General features: G+C 33.6%; 4 protein-coding genes across 7 annotated transcripts; 1 reads left to right on the top strand and 3 right to left on the bottom strand.

Annotated features, from left to right (window-relative positions):
- Nucleotides 1-207: 207 nt before the first annotated feature.
- Nucleotides 208-1,693, top strand: LOC126664647 (uncharacterized). The gene is made up of 2 exons (XM_050357149.2): nucleotides 208-1,091; nucleotides 1,492-1,693. The coding sequence occupies exons 1-2, from the start codon at nucleotides 557-559 to the stop codon at nucleotides 1,683-1,685; spliced, it is 729 nt and encodes a 242-aa protein (XP_050213106.1). The 5' UTR covers nucleotides 208-556; the 3' UTR covers nucleotides 1,686-1,693.
- A 680-nt stretch (nucleotides 1,694-2,373) lies between these two features.
- On the bottom strand, nucleotides 2,374-8,768 carry LOC126659101 (uncharacterized). Of its 3 annotated transcripts, none has more exons than XM_050352713.2 (10): nucleotides 7,827-8,765; nucleotides 6,351-7,511; nucleotides 5,001-6,224; nucleotides 4,628-4,669; nucleotides 4,138-4,214; nucleotides 3,584-3,668; nucleotides 3,410-3,493; nucleotides 3,196-3,297; nucleotides 3,002-3,100; nucleotides 2,374-2,869 (listed from the first exon to the last, which is right to left on the bottom strand). In XM_050352713.2, the coding sequence occupies exons 1-10, from the start codon at nucleotides 8,562-8,564 to the stop codon at nucleotides 2,741-2,743; spliced, it is 3,741 nt and encodes a 1,246-aa protein (XP_050208670.1). In that variant the 5' UTR covers nucleotides 8,565-8,765; the 3' UTR covers nucleotides 2,374-2,740. The 3 variants fall into 3 exon arrangements, 2 of the variants coding, with proteins under 2 accessions (XP_050208670.1, XP_050208671.1); XM_050352714.2 differs by having other exon boundaries at nucleotides 6,351-7,468; nucleotides 7,827-7,916; XR_008789763.1 differs by lacking the exons at nucleotides 2,374-2,869; nucleotides 3,002-3,100; nucleotides 3,196-3,297 and having other exon boundaries at nucleotides 3,584-3,685; nucleotides 7,827-8,768.
- A 2,978-nt stretch (nucleotides 8,769-11,746) lies between these two features.
- Nucleotides 11,747-14,433, bottom strand: LOC126678698 (uncharacterized). Of its 2 annotated transcripts, none has more exons than XM_050373594.2 (6): nucleotides 14,237-14,433; nucleotides 13,635-13,870; nucleotides 13,293-13,551; nucleotides 12,390-12,569; nucleotides 12,104-12,259; nucleotides 11,747-12,020 (listed from the first exon to the last, which is right to left on the bottom strand). In XM_050373594.2, exons 1-6 carry the CDS (start codon nucleotides 14,267-14,269, stop codon nucleotides 11,841-11,843), a joined length of 1,044 nt encoding a protein of 347 aa, XP_050229551.1. In that variant the 5' UTR covers nucleotides 14,270-14,433; the 3' UTR covers nucleotides 11,747-11,840. The 2 variants fall into 2 exon arrangements, with proteins under 2 accessions (XP_050229551.1, XP_050229557.1); XM_050373600.1 differs by lacking the exon at nucleotides 14,237-14,433 and adding an exon at nucleotides 13,947-14,065.
- Nucleotides 14,434-16,088: 1,655 nt separating this feature from the next.
- LOC126665757 (probable inactive heme oxygenase 2, chloroplastic) lies at nucleotides 16,089-18,459 on the bottom strand. Its single transcript, XM_050358652.2, has 4 exons — nucleotides 17,762-18,459; nucleotides 17,443-17,672; nucleotides 16,464-16,571; nucleotides 16,089-16,378 (listed from the first exon to the last, which is right to left on the bottom strand). Exons 1-4 carry the CDS (start codon nucleotides 18,324-18,326, stop codon nucleotides 16,286-16,288), a joined length of 996 nt encoding a protein of 331 aa, XP_050214609.1. The 5' UTR covers nucleotides 18,327-18,459; the 3' UTR covers nucleotides 16,089-16,285.
- Nucleotides 18,460-20,689: the final 2,230 nt, after the last annotated feature.

Below are 20,689 nucleotides of genomic sequence, written 5' to 3'. Positions count from 1 at the left end.
TATTACACTTACTATTATTTTAATTATTAGTATAAATAATAGTCTTAATCTAACTCACAAAGATATTTTTTAATCCAAAAAAATTCTAACTAATTTAATATTAATTATATATAAAATATATTGATATAATTATAATAAATTATAAATAATTTTTGAATTGAAAATGGAGGTGATTGAATTTGCACCAATGAAACCATAAATTTGACACACAATAGACGAATATGAGCAATCTTTTTTTAGATAATAAAGGGATTCTTCTATTTTCTCTTATTCATCCGTTGAATTAGTGGATGCTGCCAAAGGGTGTGGTGATATCATACGCAAAAAGAAAGAGATTCATAGAATGAGGCAGATATAGCTTTTGCGTTAACTAAAAAATAATGGGACACAAAAAGAATTGACTATTGAGCCGTATGAGGTAGCTGGGTTAATGCAAACAAGTTGAAGAAGATGGGGTTCTGGGGTATAGCTAAGCCTCATGAAGCTTCCTGCAGCTGGAGACAGATTATGAAAATTAGATCTAGAATTGCAGATTATTTTGTGTATAAGCTAGGTGATGGAGCCAACTTCTCCTTTTGTGTATAAGCTAGACAGAAATGCTACTGTGAAAAGTCTTTGGAAAAATGATAACTGGTCTTTTCCTGATCCTTTGGATGATTATACTCTAGCTATCTGGGAGTATGTCAAGAGCAATTTTAAGATCAAGCAAGATGAGACAGATAAAGTGACCTGCAAGTCTGCAAATGGAAATTTTTCTATTAATAGTTGTTGGAAGCATTTGAATCCTGCTGCTAGCAGTATCCCCTGGACTTCTATTATCTGGTATAAGGATAACATCCCCAGGTATTCTTTCATTACTTGGTTAGCTTTGCAAGATAAGCTTAACACAAAAGACAAGTTACTTAGATGGAAGGTGGTGCAAAGTGATGTTTGCTGTTTCTGCAAGTCTGAAACTGAGTCCATCAGTCATTTATTCTTTGAGTGTGGCTATTCCAAAGCAATTTGGAAAAGATTACTTGCTGACATGAGTTTTAATAGAGATGTGATGCATTGGAGAAGAGAAGTCAGTTTTTTTGTTAGGAGAACTAAAGGTAAGTCCAAGATTGCTATCTTTAGAAAGTCTATCTTTTATGCCTCCAATTATCACATTTGGAGAGCAAGTTTGATTTTCAATTAGAGTATGATCCCTGATCACCAAGTCTATAAGAACATCAGACTTGCTGTGTGCTAGTTGGGTTCTCTGCTGTCTTTTTGGGTTGGATAGTAGGCTATAGTAGTTTGTCAGTTTCTTGGCTCTTTGTTGTCTGTTCTGTTTTTGCTGTGTATTAGCTTTGCTAGGTCTGTTTTGGCTGTTTGCTCCTCCTTTATTAATAAAGATGCCTTTTGGTGATTTGACCAAAAAAAAAAATATCTCAAGTACGGTTCTATTTAAGATATATTTTTACCTGTTCTTTATTTGATTTGTTTTTTTTCTTTTTTTTTTCCTCACAGATTCTGATCTCATCAAATATAACTCCAAAATAACCCGATTCCATAAACAACATCGAGGAAGAGTGAAAGAAATAGCTTTTCGAGGTTATCATATTTGTTTAGGCAAATATGCTCTTCAGGCACTTGAACCCGCTTGGATTACATCTAGACAAAAAAGAAGTCTTATTTTTATATTATATCAATCATTATTCTAAAATATTGATTAGCGTCGATTAATTTTAAAATTAATAAATTGAATATTATATTTATTTCTAACAATAGCTCTAACTATATAATAATCTATTATAAATAAATTTAATTGATGTTAATTATAATAAATTTAATTTATACATAAATTGACGAGTCATGTTACGAGCCACGTGCGTAGCACGTAATGCGAAACTAGTATATTTAAATTACGCCATGTTACTCTGGATGGTAATTGATTGATTATAACAGAAAAAGGGAGAGGGTAAATCGGAAAAGAAATAAGAGTAAGGTTGAGATCTGATAGCAGAGAAAATCGTTTAAAGCTTCTTTATGTCAAAAATTAATGCAAAATAGAGAACTGTTGTTTAAATATTTTGAATAAAACCTACAGCTGATAATCTGAATGAAGAAAAACTCTGATGAGATGTTTCATTGAGTACCTTTTGAACTTTTTCCGGGTTGTCAATTTGATCAAGGGCCGAACATGGATCTTAATCTGACGGCTCGTATGTTCATTCCGTGCAACAAATAAAATTTGCCCGGCCAATACTGTAATTTACAACTAAGACTTTAGGCAGTTTTTTTAATCTCGACTCTTTAAAGTCTCAATTGTTAGTTGTAGTTAGTTACAAATACGTGATTCGAAGCCATAACCTCTTATAGATGCCTTAACCATCCAAACTTGGCAGTAACTTCCATATAAACATGCATTTCTATATTTTCTTTTACTTGTTAAAAGTTATGTACAAGTACAATACCTTTAAACTAAATATAAGCTGTAAGCTTATTTACAGAAGTTGGGTATTTTTCTTTTGAGATGCTGATAGTATACAAAATTCACCCCGAATCAATGTACAAATGAATTTCCAAGTCTTGTGTTTGGATGATTAAATAATAAGTAACCTGATCACCCTAAGCTGCTCCACTTGTTGATGACTAAAAAACTCCATCTTGCAAAACTTGTTTTCACTGTCCATGTATATATAACCGTCATCAACACCAAGAAAGCTTAATCCAAAAAATTTGCATGATCATCACCAACTGTGTTCGTGCTTTAAGATTATAGTGAAGCGTCTTCTTTTGAATAACGAGCTTTTAACTTCTGCAGAAACTCTAACGTCTCCTTATAGGAAGGGTCGTCACGGTTTATTGGTTTGCAAGAATTTATATGATCTGTCGAGTCTAACACCTGTTTCAAGTTATATGACAAATGAGCAAGTGAGCAACATATTTCCCTAAGAATCTAACATGTTATCAGATTTCAGACACTGTTACATGCATGGATAGCGATTTTTTTTTTTATAGTGAAAACAGCACTTACAACAAGTTCACCAAATCCTGGGTATGCTGATTCAATTGGTACAATTTCCATCCTGAAGGCCCATCCACCATAACCTTCAACAATTGGAGTTACCTTGGTCTGGAAAGCAATAATAACCGGCATTCAGTCTCACATGATTTAAAAATTAACACAAACTTAAGTTCAGTCTCAAATCTTAATTTCACATTAATTACCTCACACAAACTTAGGACTTCAACTAGTTTTTTCTTGTGAAGGTTGCGGATGAAGTCGTTGAGCTCAACTAATTTAGGAGACCCGCTTCTTAGCTCCCCTATCTGAGAAAGAAACAGATAAATAACTGCTATAAGCATGGATGGATTCATAATAATTACTTTGACTACAATGAATTATGCAACCAATACTTGATGCATTGAGTTAGGGACTAACAGTTGGAGCAGGACGGAGCACAAGGCCCATTCGCCAAGGCATATCTGCTAGTTTACTACCAAAGTGTGGGCAGCTGTAGAATACCTGGATACATAGTAACGATTTAGATTAAAAATATAGTCCAGTAACACTGGACAACTGCAATTTAATTAACCACCATAAGGTGAATCTTACCATTCCAACAGTGTTGTTCACAAGGTTATTGATATTTTCTGCCTTGGCTTTATACAGCATCTGCTTCACAACCAGGCCTCCCATGCTGCAAACAACAGCAAACTGTTATTACCAAAAGCAAGATGCCATCAGGAAATGTCCCAAAAGATGAAACCAACCATAGAAATGTGGAATGACCAACAAAAAGAACTTATAACAGTCCTATATACCAACCACAGAAAATTGCTAAATAGCTTTAACTCTCAACAAGTCAATATATATGTATATACACACTATACCATATCATTATACACAAGTTTAACTTACAGACCTTGATGTACATTATCTATAAATTGGATAATCTCTTCAAAATCAACACTTGAGATTCAAAATCAACACTTGAGTTGAGACTGTTTCATATCAAAATCATTGTTATCAAAAAGTTTTAAATTAAAAAGGTTAAATGTTTGCCATCATTTTGTTAACTGGTGCAGGAATATTTCGGACCTTCAATAAGCTTAATTGTAAAATAAACATCAATGATAGTAGTAACAAGAAAGACGAATAGCTGCTACCTGTGAGTCACAAACACAACAGGCCGATTCCCAATGCCTGCAGCAACAAGCTTCTCTAACAACATAGAGCTCACTTCCTGCACGTTCCAATGACAATTTAATGATGCTTTAACAGCATAAAGTATTAAATACAAGAAACATATATGAGCCATTGAATAAACTAATTTTATTGGTGTAAATAACAAGATTGACACTTATTAGCTAAAAGCCTATAACATACTTAAAACTCACGAGTCTTTTTTTTATATGAATTAAAAAAACCCAAGAGTTATGCTGTATTCATCTTTAGACTTCAAGAAAGAAGCCTTTGATACAGAGCTTAATATAATCAGCAATTATTTGCTAGCCTACAATCATTTGCTGATTTTACTAAACATAAAGAAAAAAAAAATAAAAAAATTCAAATTCGGTAACTTAACTTCTAGCATGGATAAACCCGCCAATAAATCAAAATATTTGCTCATGCCACTAGAATGCCGAACGAAAGTACCTGAAGAGGCAGTGTGGCCCCAGACCATTGTGTAAGATTTGTCTGCAAACAACAACAATTAAAAGTAAAAAAAATAAATCCAAATCGAAAGAAAAAAAAAAGCACATATAATCATTTTGAGTTCCCAGAATGAAAAATATAAGGTTTTCCAGATGTAACCGTAATGGAGAATAAGAATTATGAAATTAGAAGTTTAAAACAAACTTATGTAACTTAGGATTTTCAACTAATTAATTAAGTCGGGAAGTTCACAAACCTTAAAATTATATTTTAGCGTAGGAATTTCGATTTGCTAATGTAGGGGTATTTTATGACAGAACACATTCCCATAAAATCAGGATTTTCTTTAACAAACATTAAGATAGAGACAAACCTTGTATTTGAGGGTAAACATGCGTACTTGAGGCAAGTCAGATGATAGCCATTCAGCAGGCCAAAATGTTCCTAGTTTTCCAGCTTCCTTATCAATTTTCTCCACCAAACCTGATTTAGTTGAGACTTTGTCCTCAGATAAACGCCAAGTCTTATAAGGCCCACCACGCAAGCCATGGATAAAAACAACATCTAGCTGCGGAGCCTCTGATTTAGAGCTATTAAAGTATTCTTTGGAAGAGGTAGAACATTCACCATCATTTAAAGCGCTATTAGGAGCCTCTAATTTAGAGTTATGAAGGGAATTATTGGCAGAAGTAGAACATTCACTAGTGTTTGAAACTCTGGTTACAGATGAACTGCAGCCATCGTCGGAATTATCCCTAACCAAAGATACTTCGTTCCTTTTAATAATACTACTACTAAAGATATTTTCACAATGCTTCCAGTGAGGCAACTCAGGATTAATCAAAAATATCATGTCATTATACCGAGTACAACCACTGTTTCTGTTGGTACCTCCACCATCAGGAATACTACTGTGTAGAGCAGCATGCTGACAGCAGAACACATTTAAGAGTGTTGCCCTAGAGTAACTCTGCATTTTAGAATCACTGCAACCTGGGATCTTGCTATCAGCACAATCCTCTAGCCATTCACACAAAGCTGAATCTGCTAGAATGGCCTTCTGAACCTTAGGAAGCTGTGAGAGAACAGTTAACAGCCTAGCTGCATGCCTACGAATGTGTGCTGTAGGTGGAACCCGAACACTAGATAGAGAATCACTAGCTGCATTGAGCGTTTTTCCATTAGCATTTGGAACTCGCTCCTGCGCCTCAAGGGTTCTAGATGCATCATAAGCTTCCATTGCAGATAGCCTCTCGTAATCATCGCATAACAAAAAGCGTTTCAACAAACAAAAGACCCCAAGTTCGACAATTTTTTCTTGACATAAGGAATCCTCAGAACAAAGTTCAGTTAATGCTTTAATCCCCTTAAGGGTCGCAAAAGCAGAATCTGCCACATTAAATTTAGCCGCAGCATCTTTCTTATAGTTTTGAAATAGTCCGACAAAGGGTTCCAAGGAAAGAAGATCTTCCAGTGGGAATGTATCAACAGAATCAGTGGCTACTCCCAGCTGTTTCCCTGCTAGACGTACAACAGCACCTGCCAACTGAATAGCAGTTTGTGTAGCATACTGAATGTTGGACTGATCAATTTGTGTCTGCATAAATAAATTAGCATCATGGAAAATAAGCACATCATAGTCATACGTGAAAAATTAAATAATGCGGAATTAAAATCTGGATAAAAATATTCCTGAAAGAAAACAAAAGAAGTATTGACGAACCTTCACTTTGCCATTTTTAGGCTGAATGACTCCGTTGCTAAATGAGGCCTTGCTGGAAGCCAGAACTTCTTTTAACAACAAGGTTAACCATCCTTGGGAAATCAGTACAGAAGATGGTCCATGATCTTCGAGAATGCATGAGAGGATTTTCATGGCTGAAGATCTTATAGTGTCCGATGAAACTTTCCCAAAAACCCAAGGAAGCAGAATGCCAGACCATTTTTGGCTCTCCTCAAGAGATAAGTGCATATCCCCAGTACAAAGTAATTCCAAAGCCCTAGCTAATGCTTCTTGCACTTGCTTGTATTTTTCTGTATGCTTCGCTGTGTCTCTCATCAGCTGAAGACCCTTGTCCATCACTATATTCCGTGCCCCTGGGCTTCTCTCAACAGAAAGCAAGAAAGCCGATAAAGCCACCTGAGCCAACGGGATATCATCATTTTTACTTGCCTGAGAAACAGTTGTAAGAAGGCTGGAACTCCAATCAGAAACAGAATCATTTAGGGGCAGATTACGGTCCTCTAACAGCAACCTTGCTACCAAGCTTCCGTGCCATTTCACGGATCTCTCAGGTGCCATTATTGCAGTCATGACAGCTTGCCCATCTTGGTCAAGTTCCTGGATGTTGGATCTATTCGCATCGGATGCCATTGCCCACTGGGCTAATGCCCATGCTGCAAAAGGTACAGCAACATGCTGACAATGCAGATCATCCCAGAGTCCAGGAACAACAGCTGAAGACAAATTTTGTGCCAGAGCACCATCTTGCTTTTGTAGCAAGCTAAGGGTTTTAGGAGTCTGAAGGAGTTCTATATGACCAGAATTACAATCCTCCAGCTTTGCAAGCCCACTATTTCTACCAAGTCCTAAAACAGTTGTACCTTCAAGGATCTTAATTCCAATACCCTTCATTCCACTCCCATTATCGTCATCATCGCGTTCATTCTCTTGTTGCCCATCCATATGAAGGCCACCTTCCTCAATGACTTCGATAGCTGCAGCAATATCCCTTGTTTCAGCATTCCCTGACAAGGATGACTTGAAAGGAACCTTTTCTAAACTGCTATCATAGTGGGATGTGACAATATCCATGATTGCAGCAACGAGCATGCTCCTACCTTTCAAAGAATCAGAAATATCGAATGAACTACGTCTTGAATGCTGCTCCCACAGAAATGCAATACATCAATGTAAAAAACACACAGCTCCAAGTGATCTACTGCATTTGCAAATAAAAACTAATAAAGTAAAAATGCTTCTACATTATAGATTTATAAGCGCTGACATGCATATTACAAGTTTGACCTTTCAATACAATCTGAAATTCTACCCCTACATAGTTCTCAGCCACCTCGTCTTCAAATTGCTTATATTTCACAATTAACAATGAAATGTTTATCACTGTGCACACAATTATTAATTCATAAACTTTCCCTAAAATACGAATTCTTAATAGAAGGCAATTGCAAAACTAACCTTCTTCTTAGGCTGGCAAGAAAATATAAAGCGCAAGAGATAGGGCACAGCGTGAGGCCTCCCAAGCACATCACCGCGTACATTAGGGTCGGCAATCAAGTAAGCAAGCGCCCTCGCAGCCTCAGCCTGGGTCCCACTGCCAACCGCCACAGTCTCCAGCAACCAATCAACCACCTTCCCGCCGCCAGCCCCAACAAGCGCCGCTCTGCGCTCTCCGTTAGCGGCTGCAATGTCGGCCAACAAGGCAGCCACACGAAGTTCGAATCCAACCCTGACTTCATGGTTGGCGGAAGACAGTACGGACCTCAAAGATTGCCATAAAACCGATGAGGCAACGCCTGTTTGTTTCACGTGATAAAAGAATCTTCTAAAGGACTCATTCGATTTTGAAATGGCGTGCTCAATCGCGGCGTGGAGAGGATTAGAGGCGTGATGGCTATGGCTATGATCATGACTAGGGTTAGTTTTGTCATTTGGAGAGAGAATAGCGACGGAGGCAATCAGAGCAGAAACGACAGCAGCAGCGGAGATAAAAACTACGGAGTAGCGAGGAGAATTAGCGGCGGCGGCGACATTTGTTGTAGTTAGGAGAGGGTTATTGTGAAGAATAGGCGGTTCAGGAGGGGCATAACGGGAATTGTGGAGGTTATTCGGAGGTTGGGCGGGATTTTTAGAAGAGGAAGAGAAATAGCGAGGAAGGCGACGGTAACGACGGAGTTTAAAAGAGAGACGAAGCATCACAACTATTTTTAAGGGAAAATATGAAATTGAAGAGACGGAGAATTGAAGTCCCTGTGGTGTTAAAAAAAAACAAAATTGGTATTTTTTAGGACAAATAAAAATCGCAGAAGTAGGAGAAGATGGCGGGAGGCCGAATCTTAATTTGCACGACAGGAGTCATTAGAGATGCTTACATGACCGATTTTTTTCGGACAAGATGCCGCATCTTTCTTCTTCTGCTAATATCATAGGCCCAAAACCAACACTTTACAGGGTTAGACGAGCCCGAGCCCCGGCCCAATTTCTATATCGCAGCTTGCTAAAAAACATGGGCTTATTAGGTGTTTACCTAAAATAAGAAAATAATAGGAAATATTACTTCAGTGTGGAAAAGATATTAAAAATACCTCATGATTTTTGTCTAATTATTTTTATACTCTCTGTGTCAAAATATTCAGAATTTTACTCTCATATAACTGACAGCCTCTCTCCCTTCTCTCTCTCTCTCTCTGGTTCTCTTTTCTCCATTTTTGTTCTCTCCTTCTTCATTATCGCTCCGCCATCGCTCCGCCATCGCCTTCGTCATCGCTCCGCCATCGCCTCCGTCGTCGTTCCACTATTATTTGAGATTTAAATTATCGATTCTGTAATTTTTATGGTTTATTTTAACTTACACACCTAACAAATATCGATCTTGCAATTTTTCAGTTTTCAGATCTAAAAATCTGTAGAAAAAAACGATTTTCATCTGAAAAAAAATAATTTTCTGCAAAAAAAACGATTTTCTGTGGAAAAACAGTGTCTGATTATCATATCATTATCACTACATTATCATGTTGTTATCATAATACTGCAGAAAATAAAAAAAATTCTATGAAAAATAATGTTTGATTATCATATTGCTATCATAACATTATCATGACATACTTTGTCATAACACTATATTATCATAATATTATCATGGCGTACTTTATCATAACAGTATATTATCATAACATTATCATGACCTACTTTATCATAATAATATATTATCATAACATTATCATAATATTATCATAACGTATTTTATCATAACATTTTATTATACCTTATCATATTATTATCAAACGGTATCATATTATTATCATCAAATTTATCATACTATTATCATAACATTATTTATCTTTTATCATAACTATATCATACTATTATCATAATATTATCATGACGTACTTTTATCATAACTATATCATAATTTTTTATCATAAACTTATCATAACATTATCACAATATACTTTATCTTAACAGTATCAAAAAATATTATCATAACATTATCATGACGTACTATATCATAACTTTATCATAACTTTATCATACTATTATCATAATCTTATCATATTATTATCATAATCTTATAATATTATGATATTGATATGATAACGTTAATGGTATAGATATGCTAACGTTAGTGATACCGAAATGATAATCAAGCACTTTTCTTAATAAAAAATCGTTTTCGCTGCAGTGTTATGATAATGATATGATAACGTCATAGTGATAACGATATGATAATCAGACGCTGTTTTCTGTAAAAAATCGTTATTTCTGCAGAAAATTATTTTTTTCATCATAAAATTGTTATTTATGCAGATTTTTTAGATCTAAAACAGAAAAATTTGAAGAACAATTTTTTCGGATCTGAGCGTTAAAATAACTCGTAATAATCACCACGAGTTAAGAAAAAAATTGCTAAAATTTAATATAGAAGAGCGGCGGATTTGCGGCGAAGCGACTGCAGATCGGTGAAGGATTGACGAGCGACGAAAAATAAAGATAGAGAAGAAAAAAGAAAAAAAAAGAAGAAGAAGAAGAAAAGAAGAAGAAGAAGAAGAAGAAGAAGAAGAAGAGCAGTAACTGCTCTGAGAGTATAAAAATAAATTATAAAAGAGAGGGAGTAAAAACTTAAATAAACCAGGTAGTTATATTAAAAAAAGCCACGTCAGAGTAAAAACAGAAATAAAAAAAAACGGGAAGTATTTTCCATATCTTTTTTTTGGTGAGGTAATCTTTACAATTATTTTCAAAAATGGAGTGTTTTCCCTAATTTTCTCAAAAAATATTTCTCTTTGCCAAAAATTAAAGATCTCTTCTTATTTTTCTATGCATTCAACCAGTATTTAAAAATCAAATGGTGATCGAAACAATTGACTACTGGTTCACCGCTAGGTAGCATAGAAGTGAAAACAGAAAATAAAGACGACACGAAAACGACACATATAAAAACAATATCCTATAAATATAGAGGACACGAAACGTGTAAATAGTAATAATATAAAGATATATTGACAAATATTAAACACTATAAATTTAATTTACATTTAATATTAATATACATTTAAGTGAATCTAGTTTATTAAATAGAATTATGATTTTTTATGATTTTGTGATATGTGATGTAATTGAATTAAAATATTTGGTTTAATAGAGAGTAAATTTATTGGTCATAAAACATATTTTAAATTAGAATTAAAGGTTTAATATGTAAATTTAATAATTTTAATAATTTTTCAGTAATTTGAAGTTATCAAACAGACTTATTTAATTCAACAATTATTATTTTCAGCAATTAATTTTCAATATTATCAAACGTCACCGTGGTTACTTTTTGTTTTTTGTTTTTTAAAATATATGTATCTATACAATTAAAATTATTGAATGGATTTTATTGAGAACTAAATAAATTGAAGAGTTAAATTAAATAAATTTTCGATAAATTGTCTATATTTTATTTTATATTTTGCTTTCTTTTATATGCAAGTCAATTGGTATTTTACATGTGATTATGCTTGGCCATGCTGTGCATGCGTGTTTTGTTTGACATGTCGGAATCTGAGAATCACATTGTAATTACAATACCACCGATCAGTTAAAAGTTGTTAGATTAATAAATTTTAGTCTCTGTGTTTGCCTAAAACTTTTAATAAACATATTACTAGTATATATTATTAAAATTACGCCAAATTACTCAGGATTGTAATTGAATGAAAATAACAGGAAAAAAAAATTAATGAGCTATAATTCAAATGGCCAATAAATATTGGCAGCAAACTATCAGATCGTGGGTTCAAATCTTTCCACAAGCGCTCATCTTTTTCTATTTATCGAAAAGAAAGAAAAGAGAAAATAGAAAAAGAAATAAAAGGCAGAAACTAAGAGTAAGATTAACGTAAAATCATTTAAAACTTCTTGATATCAAAAATTAATGTAAAAGAGAGAAAAAATGTGATTTAAATATTTGAAATAAATGGTTAAAAACTATAACTGATAATCTGACTGATGAAAACTCTGATAAGATGTTCCATTAAGTACTTGTTGAACTTCTTCCGGGTTGTCAATCTGATCAAGTAAGGGCCGTACGTGGATCTTAATCTGACGGCTCGTAAGCTCTCTATACGGCAAACTCAAGAACTCCTGAATTTGTTTTAGTTTCTGTTTCTGTACATTACATTTCACAAATATATTAGTTTAATCTTAATAAAAAATGTTAGAACTAGATTAATATTACAAGCTGGCCTTACCTTGTGGTTACCTACGACATCTTCATAGTAAACGACAATATGACGAGTGGTTTTGAAGTATCCTATTGCCCTCGCAGCTCTGTCGTCTACATGCTTGAGCTCAGCTAGCAATGTGGTGGCATTTATTCTTGGCTTGTATTTTGCAAGAACTGCCGCCTGCAACAATGGCAGACTCATAATTTGTTTATATAATGTGAATAAAAATTTAAAAAATATTTACATTTTATTAGAATTTTATAAAGGTAGGAAAAAAATTAAGTGATAGGAATTTGCAAGAACATTGTACCTCAGTTGATGAGTGAACATGGGACTTGTGGGTTCCATTGAGAGGTTTTTTAGATTTGTCGTAGGAATTAGCAAGAACAGATACCATTCTTCTCAGCAAATTCCTTCTGAATAGAAAAATTGCATGAACTCCTTTCTCATTGAAGTATTTCACTATCCCTTCGTGGTGTTCCATCACACCCTATAAATTACAAACATAATCATTTCAATAACACATTCCATGGTTAAATGACTATGACGTACCTAAACTATGTGGTATCTACATTTTAATTTACTTTAAATTATTACTTCAGGTGAAAGTACTGCAATATTTTCCTATCAAATTAAGCTTTCGTGGCAATTAGATGAAACATTTTTTAGAATACGTAAGCTTAATTTGATCAAAAAAATTGAGATACTTTTTCTGAAACTAAAATTAAAATTAGTTATCATAAATATATAAATTAAAACTCTAGTAGCAAATTGAAATAAGTGGCAATATTTAGGCATCACTCGAATATTTCCCCAATAGATTACGATAAAGAGTTTGGGGTTAATTTTTTTGCCGCTAATGAAGTATAAGCTTTTTTTTTTTTTAAAAGTCCAGGCATCATCATTTCATTTATATATTTTAATAACTCAACTTCCATTTTCTTAACGGGAGGTTACTCGATAAAGTTAAGCAAATTAGTGCTTATATGGGCGACAAAAATTATGTGCACCTAATTTTTTCATTGCCACATAAGTAATTATTGATCGAAATTGCGACCTCGTATTTTAGAAAATCCAAATTGAATTACCAAAATATAATAAATAAAACGACGGTAACTGAAATATAAAAAATTTATAGTTCAATAATCGCAAGAAATTTGAACCCTAAAGTTTGGACGTAATTAAAATTGATTGTTTGATAAACAAATCTTGCCTGATTAAGCATCCATTTGAAGCCAACAGCAGCATTGCATTCATTCTTGGCAGCACTACTAAACCAATCAAGATTGTAAACTCTATCCAATGTATTCACAACTGCTGAAACATTTTGTCTCCTTTCCCTTTTCCCAAATATTTCTCCATTAGAACTTACATTTATGTGACTATTCATCAATGTCTCAAACCATCCACTTCCTGATCTCTGCATTGAAAATATTGCAAAATATCTTACAGGATTGCACCTGCATTCCTCCCTGCACTTATAAAATTTGCACTTTAGTCCTTCATTTCAAGAAAAAACAGAACATTCTTAATTGGAGAATAATTAGGGTGATACCTGCTAAATGTTTGAGGTTTTGGGTAATGTACATAAGGAATTTCCCATGGTTGTATGTCTGAATTATTGCATGGCTGATCAAAAATTTCAAACTTTAACAATTTTGATGCTGTGTGTGGGTCTATTTGCTTTAAACATATTGAACAAATGTAAACACCACAGATCATAGCAAAGGCTAACACCACTAATCTCAATACCAATGGAGATTTCTTTGGAGCTTTTATCACTAATGAATCCTGAAAAATCAAGAGTTATACAAATTATTTAAAAAAATGATATATATATAAAAAAAAAATTTATTATCATACTTACTGTGGATTCCATCTACAATAATAATCCATCAAAATAGATAGACAAAAGAAGAAAAAAGAAAGTATAGGAAGTGATTTGGGTTTTATTCAGTTAGATCATTTAGAGAAAAATAAGGCAATAGAAATGGTCAAGAGTTTTCATAGGCTCACTTTGATGATTAATTCATAACTTACAAACTAAACAGAAAAAAACTAACACTTATACATAAAACCTCTGAGTCACTAATAAAAAAAAAGGAACCAAACAAATTAAAACAAGAAAAATAAAAATATAACTTAAAGTTACAGTACCTTTTTGTAGAAGAAACATTTATGTTCAGCCATCCTTCAAGGAAGAAAATAAAGAATAAAGGAACATATAAAATAAAAGAATCATTAATTGCAGCTTTTTAATTTCTTCTTCTTCATCCTCGTTTTTCTTTGTGGAGAAAGTTGTTTTTCTAGTGACACATTAATAATTTAATACATGGAGTACTATTTTATAAAAATCTTTGGACAGTCTTGGTTTGATATGTTGTCTTTAACGCGTATTTAATATAAATTCCATTTTCTTTTAGGGACATTTGCCAGCAAGTTTCAAACAAGAAACTTTTTTTATTTTTTCAGCCAGTAATGACGTTTTATCTTTATAGTGGACTTTCACATTCTTTTTTATTTAAAGGATAAATTGTCTTTTCAAAAATTGGAGTCTTCGATCAAAATTCAATAAGCGTTGGCTGTTGCCATTTTGCAAATGCACGAAATTTTTTGGTGTATCAAATCATTTTGACAAAAAAGCACGAGTTTCAGCTTCAATTTGAAGTGTTACAATTTTCTTCTATGATTGCTAATGGCTTTTGACTTTGTGCCTAATCCACATGCAAGGCAATGGATTCTGTCTGTCGGTGACCAGATATAAAAAAAATTAGTTAACTAATTACATTATCAATATATTTAGTAATGTAACCCCATGAGTTGGTAAGGCGCTCTTCTAGCTTAAGTGAGGTCGCGGGTTCGAACCGTACTCATGTATGCAGCCGTTTAAAACTTGGGGCCAGAGTTTGCCTCCCGCAAGGGACCTACACGGCTCGAGTGGGGATTAGTCTGAATGTGGAAGGCTTAAAGGTGTCGTCTCATAGTTGAGACCCGTTCAGGAAACCTCATGGACCCTGTACCAAAAAAAAATATATTTAGTAATGTGTTATAATATGCTTAACTACGTGCACGAATTACGTGGTTGGCAAAATGTTATAAAAATTTCATGATTTTAACATTTTGAGGATACAAACAAATAATGCAACTTTGTGAAGAAAAGCCGGAAAAAGGCTAAGATTTCTCACCTACTAATTCTATTAGAATTATGTACAGATTGACCAAACTTAAGAGAGACGTGCCTCCCACTAATATCAGCGTCCATTGACAAAAGATTTGCCAGAATTATGTTGAGTTCCTTTAAGGGGCGATTGTTTGTTTAATTAGGCATTGCTTAGTTAGATAATAGTTCTCTGTTTTATTATGATTAAGTAGAGCTGGAGAATTGACTGTTGGTCTTCAAGGTAGCTGAACGTTTCTGATAAACTTATGCGTGCAATTCCATTGTCAATCATTTTAGCTCATTTTGCTGGTTCGGTAATACGTTGTTGGGTTTGCGATTGCGATTATATATCTGAGATGGTACGTAGATGATGAAAATAGTCAAAAGAGGCCATATTTACACATTAGTATAGCAGAAGTTTGCAAAAAAGTATACAGAATCCAATAATAAGTCAAAGGGGAAGAAATTAGACTTAAATATCAATCTGCCCCATGAACTTGCAAGGAATAGATGGTAATAACTTTTTTATGAATTGGTACTATCGATTTGTTAATATGCATTTTCCACTTCAAAATTATCTAAACTCATTCAGTTGCAGGGTCAATGAATCTCTCCCCTTTCCTCCTCAAGACGGCATAGTCTCCTCCAAGACAAAGTAAGGGAGTGCTGAGTAATTTAATATCAATTTAACCCTTTTTTTTTATCAATTAAACCATTTTTTTTGTCAATTAGCTTCTTATAGTTGTTTTCAAAATAGATACATTTAGTCTAATTGATAAAACTTAACAAGTTCGAGAAACTAATTGACAAAAGAGTTAATTCTGGTACTAATTACCAATAATGTGCAAGTTTGGGAGGCAAATTAATATTTAAATCGAAGAATTTATGGGCACTAACATTACAAGATTAAACTGATGGTTGACGGGGTAAATAATATGCATAAACATCAGCTCAATCAAAATGCAAGACTAAAACAAGGTAGCAATTAATAGCAGCCTCACCAAGAACACACTTCAAAAACTGCTGCATCTGTATCCAAGTTTGGTTCATAGGATGATCAACCTGACTATCTGCCCCATATGCCTGAATGACTTTGTTGCTTCTTTTAAGCATTTGTTTTTCACATCGCGAGACCAGTGCTGCATCAATAGCATTAAAAGGATTCTCAGCCCCCGTAAAAGTTAATGCAAATCAAATCATATACACTAGTCTCGATCAATCTACCTCTCCGAGCATATTGAGATTCTCTCGAACACCCTTGAGCAGTTCTTGTTCATCTCCCTCCCATTTGTAGAATTCTAGCTCTCTGCCTTCCAGGAGCTTCTCAGAGACCTATAATCGACAAACCAACAGATAATGATTTTAATTACATATTGAGGCTGAGACGCCCTTCTTAAAAAGTGCAATTGGTTTATAAGTTTTAATATTCTAGGGGTTTCTGAAAAACAAAAAGAATTCAATGCGTTAAACGGTCACTCAAACATTCAGAGCAGATGCGTAAGGTCATAGAACGTCGAAGCATCGGCCAGATTGATAGGCAAATGCAATATGACACCATACATGCTAGAGATTAGATAAACTTCACATGCAAGGTGTGCTGACATATATAATTATAGCTCCCTCACCTAACAACTTGACAACTTGAGTTTTTAGAAGAATCGAACCAAAATTCTCAAGATGGATTACAACAAACTCTAGACCTTCCGATAGACTCTAGTACCATATTAAATAACCAATTCAACCAAAAGCTCAATCTGTTTGGTGAGTCTCTAACTATGATTTTATTATCTCTTGAGAAAGAAACTCGATACATGAGCAGAACAAATCATGTAAGTTCCATGTTTAAAATCTTCACTTGATATTATCTGTTTGGCTATTTGATTAAGCATGATTGAAGCAAACCTGATAGCCTATGAAAAGATTGAACTTGAAATTTGCTATTCAACCTGCTACATATATAAATATATTGAGAGATTCTTTTTATATCAACACAGCACACAGAGCCGCAGAGGGGACTCGTTAACTTAGAATGTAAGTTCCAACAAATAAATTCTGGTCTGCTCAAGTTCTGTAAGCTCGAATAAAGCAAGGTGTATGTCAATTAACTATGGTGAAATCAAAAGCATGAAAAGAAATGAAAAAATATGATCACCACCACCGACACGGGACAAATAAACAAGCAGAGGAAGACATAAAAGTTGACCTGTTTTGCAATAACTTGACCACCTGCTAAATGAGAGAAGTATATATTGTAGAAATGGCAGAGGAACAAGGGAGGATTCTTGTCAGCAAGCTCTTGCAAATACTTGGCGTAAGTCAGTCCAACAGAAGTAGGCTCAGGTATCACCGTATCCTTGTGTTGTTGGGTAAACCACTGTATGTCTTGTGCAAGACCCTCTGCCCGTTCCAAACCAGTTCTTCTGAAATAAACATCTGTAAAATAATTAAACTATAAATTTGAGCACAAATTGAAGAAACAATTAGATGTGTAAATTTCAAATTTAATGGCACAAATAACTCACAAGAAACATCTTCGGATTTATCAACAATACGCTCTATAGTCTGGAAAACGAGTTTACTGTCAACAAGATAGTTTAGGAACCCTTCCATACTGGCTTCCCAACAACTTTCACCATCTTCTTTACCTAAAGCGGCGTCGTTTGGAGAGTTATAATCATCGTTTTTATCATCGTCACTTCGGCTGCTGGTTTTGGAGTTGTGGGTATATTTGCCTTTAATATTATGAAGCCGCATGGCAACGAATCTCATCTCTTCGGTTATACCCTTGAGCTCTCCTGGGTACGGCTTCCTGTATCTCTTTCGTTTTCTAACAATTGGAGCAGGATTCGACATGTTTGTTGCTGCGAATGAAGAAGAATCTTCTGCTAGTTCTTCAATTGCTGTTGGAAAGGAAGAAGCAGTAGAATTTGAATTGGAGCAACACATGATTAGAGGCCCTACTTTATTTTCTTTACTTCTTCCGCTTAGGAGATGTAATTGAAATGGTGGGACTATTGAGCTGAATGGTTGGGGTACCCGAGGTCGTAGTTTAGGTGCCGTTGAAATTGTTAAGGACGACGAACCCATTTTGCGCCTGGTTTTCACTCTTCTTTTTTGCTTCTGACGCGTCGTAATCGGAGTACAAAACCGCAAGTAAATGCACTCAATGTGGGCAGCTTTGGAATTAGCCAAACTGAAGACCAAAGTGGCCGGTTTAGTGCGGTTCAATCTTATTTTTCTTTTTATCTGCCAAAAAAATGGTTAATTTTGGTTATTAAGTTTAATTTCGATTTGATACGGAGAGGTTTAAAAACTGTTTAACTGATCAAAGAATTATACTTCAAATGTTATAAATACTGAACAATAAACTATTAATTTGTGAATATAATTTTTTTTCATAATTTTTTTTCCTTTTCAATTATATAAAAAAACATTATTAACTAAACAAATCAAATGAATCTCATTTTAATTTATTTTTCAGATAGGTATTTTTTATTCAAAATATATAAAGAAAATTACATGACAAAGGAGAATAAATATCCAATAAATTATAGGTTTTTTTTGAAAAGTATTGCGATGTGCAAATAATTTATAAAATATAGATTCACCTACTTGAGTTTATTATTAATACAGTTTGACTTTTTAAAGTTGCAAAAGTAGATTTTCTAATTGTAAAAATACGTTTTTTTTTTTACTTTAAGTTTACTATCGGTTAACTAAAAAAGAATTTTACTATCGGTTTACTATATGTTTATTTGAAAAAACAAGTTCACTATTAGTTTATTTTTTTAATTATAAAATTAAAGTGAATATTGGTTAATTTAATATCAATTTATCATGTGTTTATTTTGTAGAAATACAATTATAAAATTTAATGTATTTTAAAATAAATTCACAAAACATTTACCATGGATTTAAAAAATATTTATCACAGACTTATTTCGACGCAATAAATTACAAATTAACTATCGGTTTGCCATCAGTTACTATTAGTTTATTAAAAGCAAATTCACTATTAGTTTACTGTCACTATTATAAATATATAGTTTCAATTTATTTACTTTTAGTTTACTAAAAAATAAATTTAATATTAGCTTATTATCAGTTTACTTAAAAAAAACAAATTTACTAATCATTAAATATCGATTTTATTTATGGTCGTTTACTATCTATTTACTTTCAGTTTACTAAAATATAACTTTACTATTAGTTTACTTTCGGTTTATATCGGCCTAGATAAATTAACAGTCACAAAATAATAAGAACAATGATAAAATTAATTATCGATTATCTTTAACAAGACATTTAAATCCCTTTTCTCCTTCTTGTAATTTCCCTTCACATTCTCTCAAGTCCTTCCTTTGCCTGAAAAAAGTAAAATCATGTGCTTATTTCCTGTGAAATGCAGATAACATAAAATTGTAAACAATTTTGAACTGGATAAGACAACTATGAAAATAAATAGAACAAGAACAATGATAAGTATCAAGAGAATACTCTTGAATGAAGGACAATGCTCCTTATGAAGAGCACTTTCTTGAGATTCCACCTCAACTGATTTCCAATTGAGTTCTGAACTCTTTGTACTCACTTCAGTAATTTTGGCATCAGTAACACATAGTTTTGACTCCACCTCTGAATACTCTTCTTCAACGCTAGTGATGAATGCATTTGCTAATGTCAATTTTGAATCAGCAGTAAATATAAGCTCAGTATTTTCAGTCAGACACTGTTTTCTCTAACAGTATAACCACAATTCCCAGAATTATTCAAGAAATCATATGGCTAATCATTAAAGTTTGTTGTTTCTCGTATGCTTTAACATTGACCATGTCCAGACCATAATGTGTCAAGCATATGCACATTAAAATTCGTTAAGGACAACCTAAAAGTCAGTTTTTGTTTAATTTTTAGAAAGAAAGTTAGAAGTCAGTTTAGTATAATTAGCTTACAAGTTAAGGAGGCAAATTGCCAATTAAGGGGACAATTAGCTTACAAATTGAGGAGATAAATTGCTAAAATGAGACTAATTGCCTATAATCACCAAAATTCGTATACGTTTTTTTTGTATTACATTAAAACACTAATGTATTAAAAATTTGTGTACTAATTTGTCGGCTAATATTCACCCATGGCACCTGACTTTAAGGGCTACGGGCGCTAAACCCCCTGATGTCTAAAAACGGGCGCTAAACCCCCTGATCTTTGTGGCGGCGCTCACAAAACTGTTGAGAATAAACCCAACTTGTAATAGAGTGGACCTAAGTCCGAGTTATCGATCCCACAAGGAGTGAATTCAAGAGTGATTATCGATGAGAATGAACTTAGTTGCGATTCAATTCGTTTAGCACAATAGACAATTGGAATTTGAATTCAAGTATCAATTTGACAATAGCAATTAACTAAAATAAAACTTTCAATTAACAATTAAACAACAATTCTAGAAGACT

The sequence above is a fragment of the Mercurialis annua genome, linkage group LG1-X, assembly GCF_937616625.2.
Source record: "Mercurialis annua linkage group LG1-X, ddMerAnnu1.2, whole genome shotgun sequence".
NCBI lineage: Eukaryota > Viridiplantae > Streptophyta > Magnoliopsida > Malpighiales > Euphorbiaceae > Mercurialis > Mercurialis annua.
This window is presented reverse-complemented; position numbering and strand designations above follow the sequence as displayed.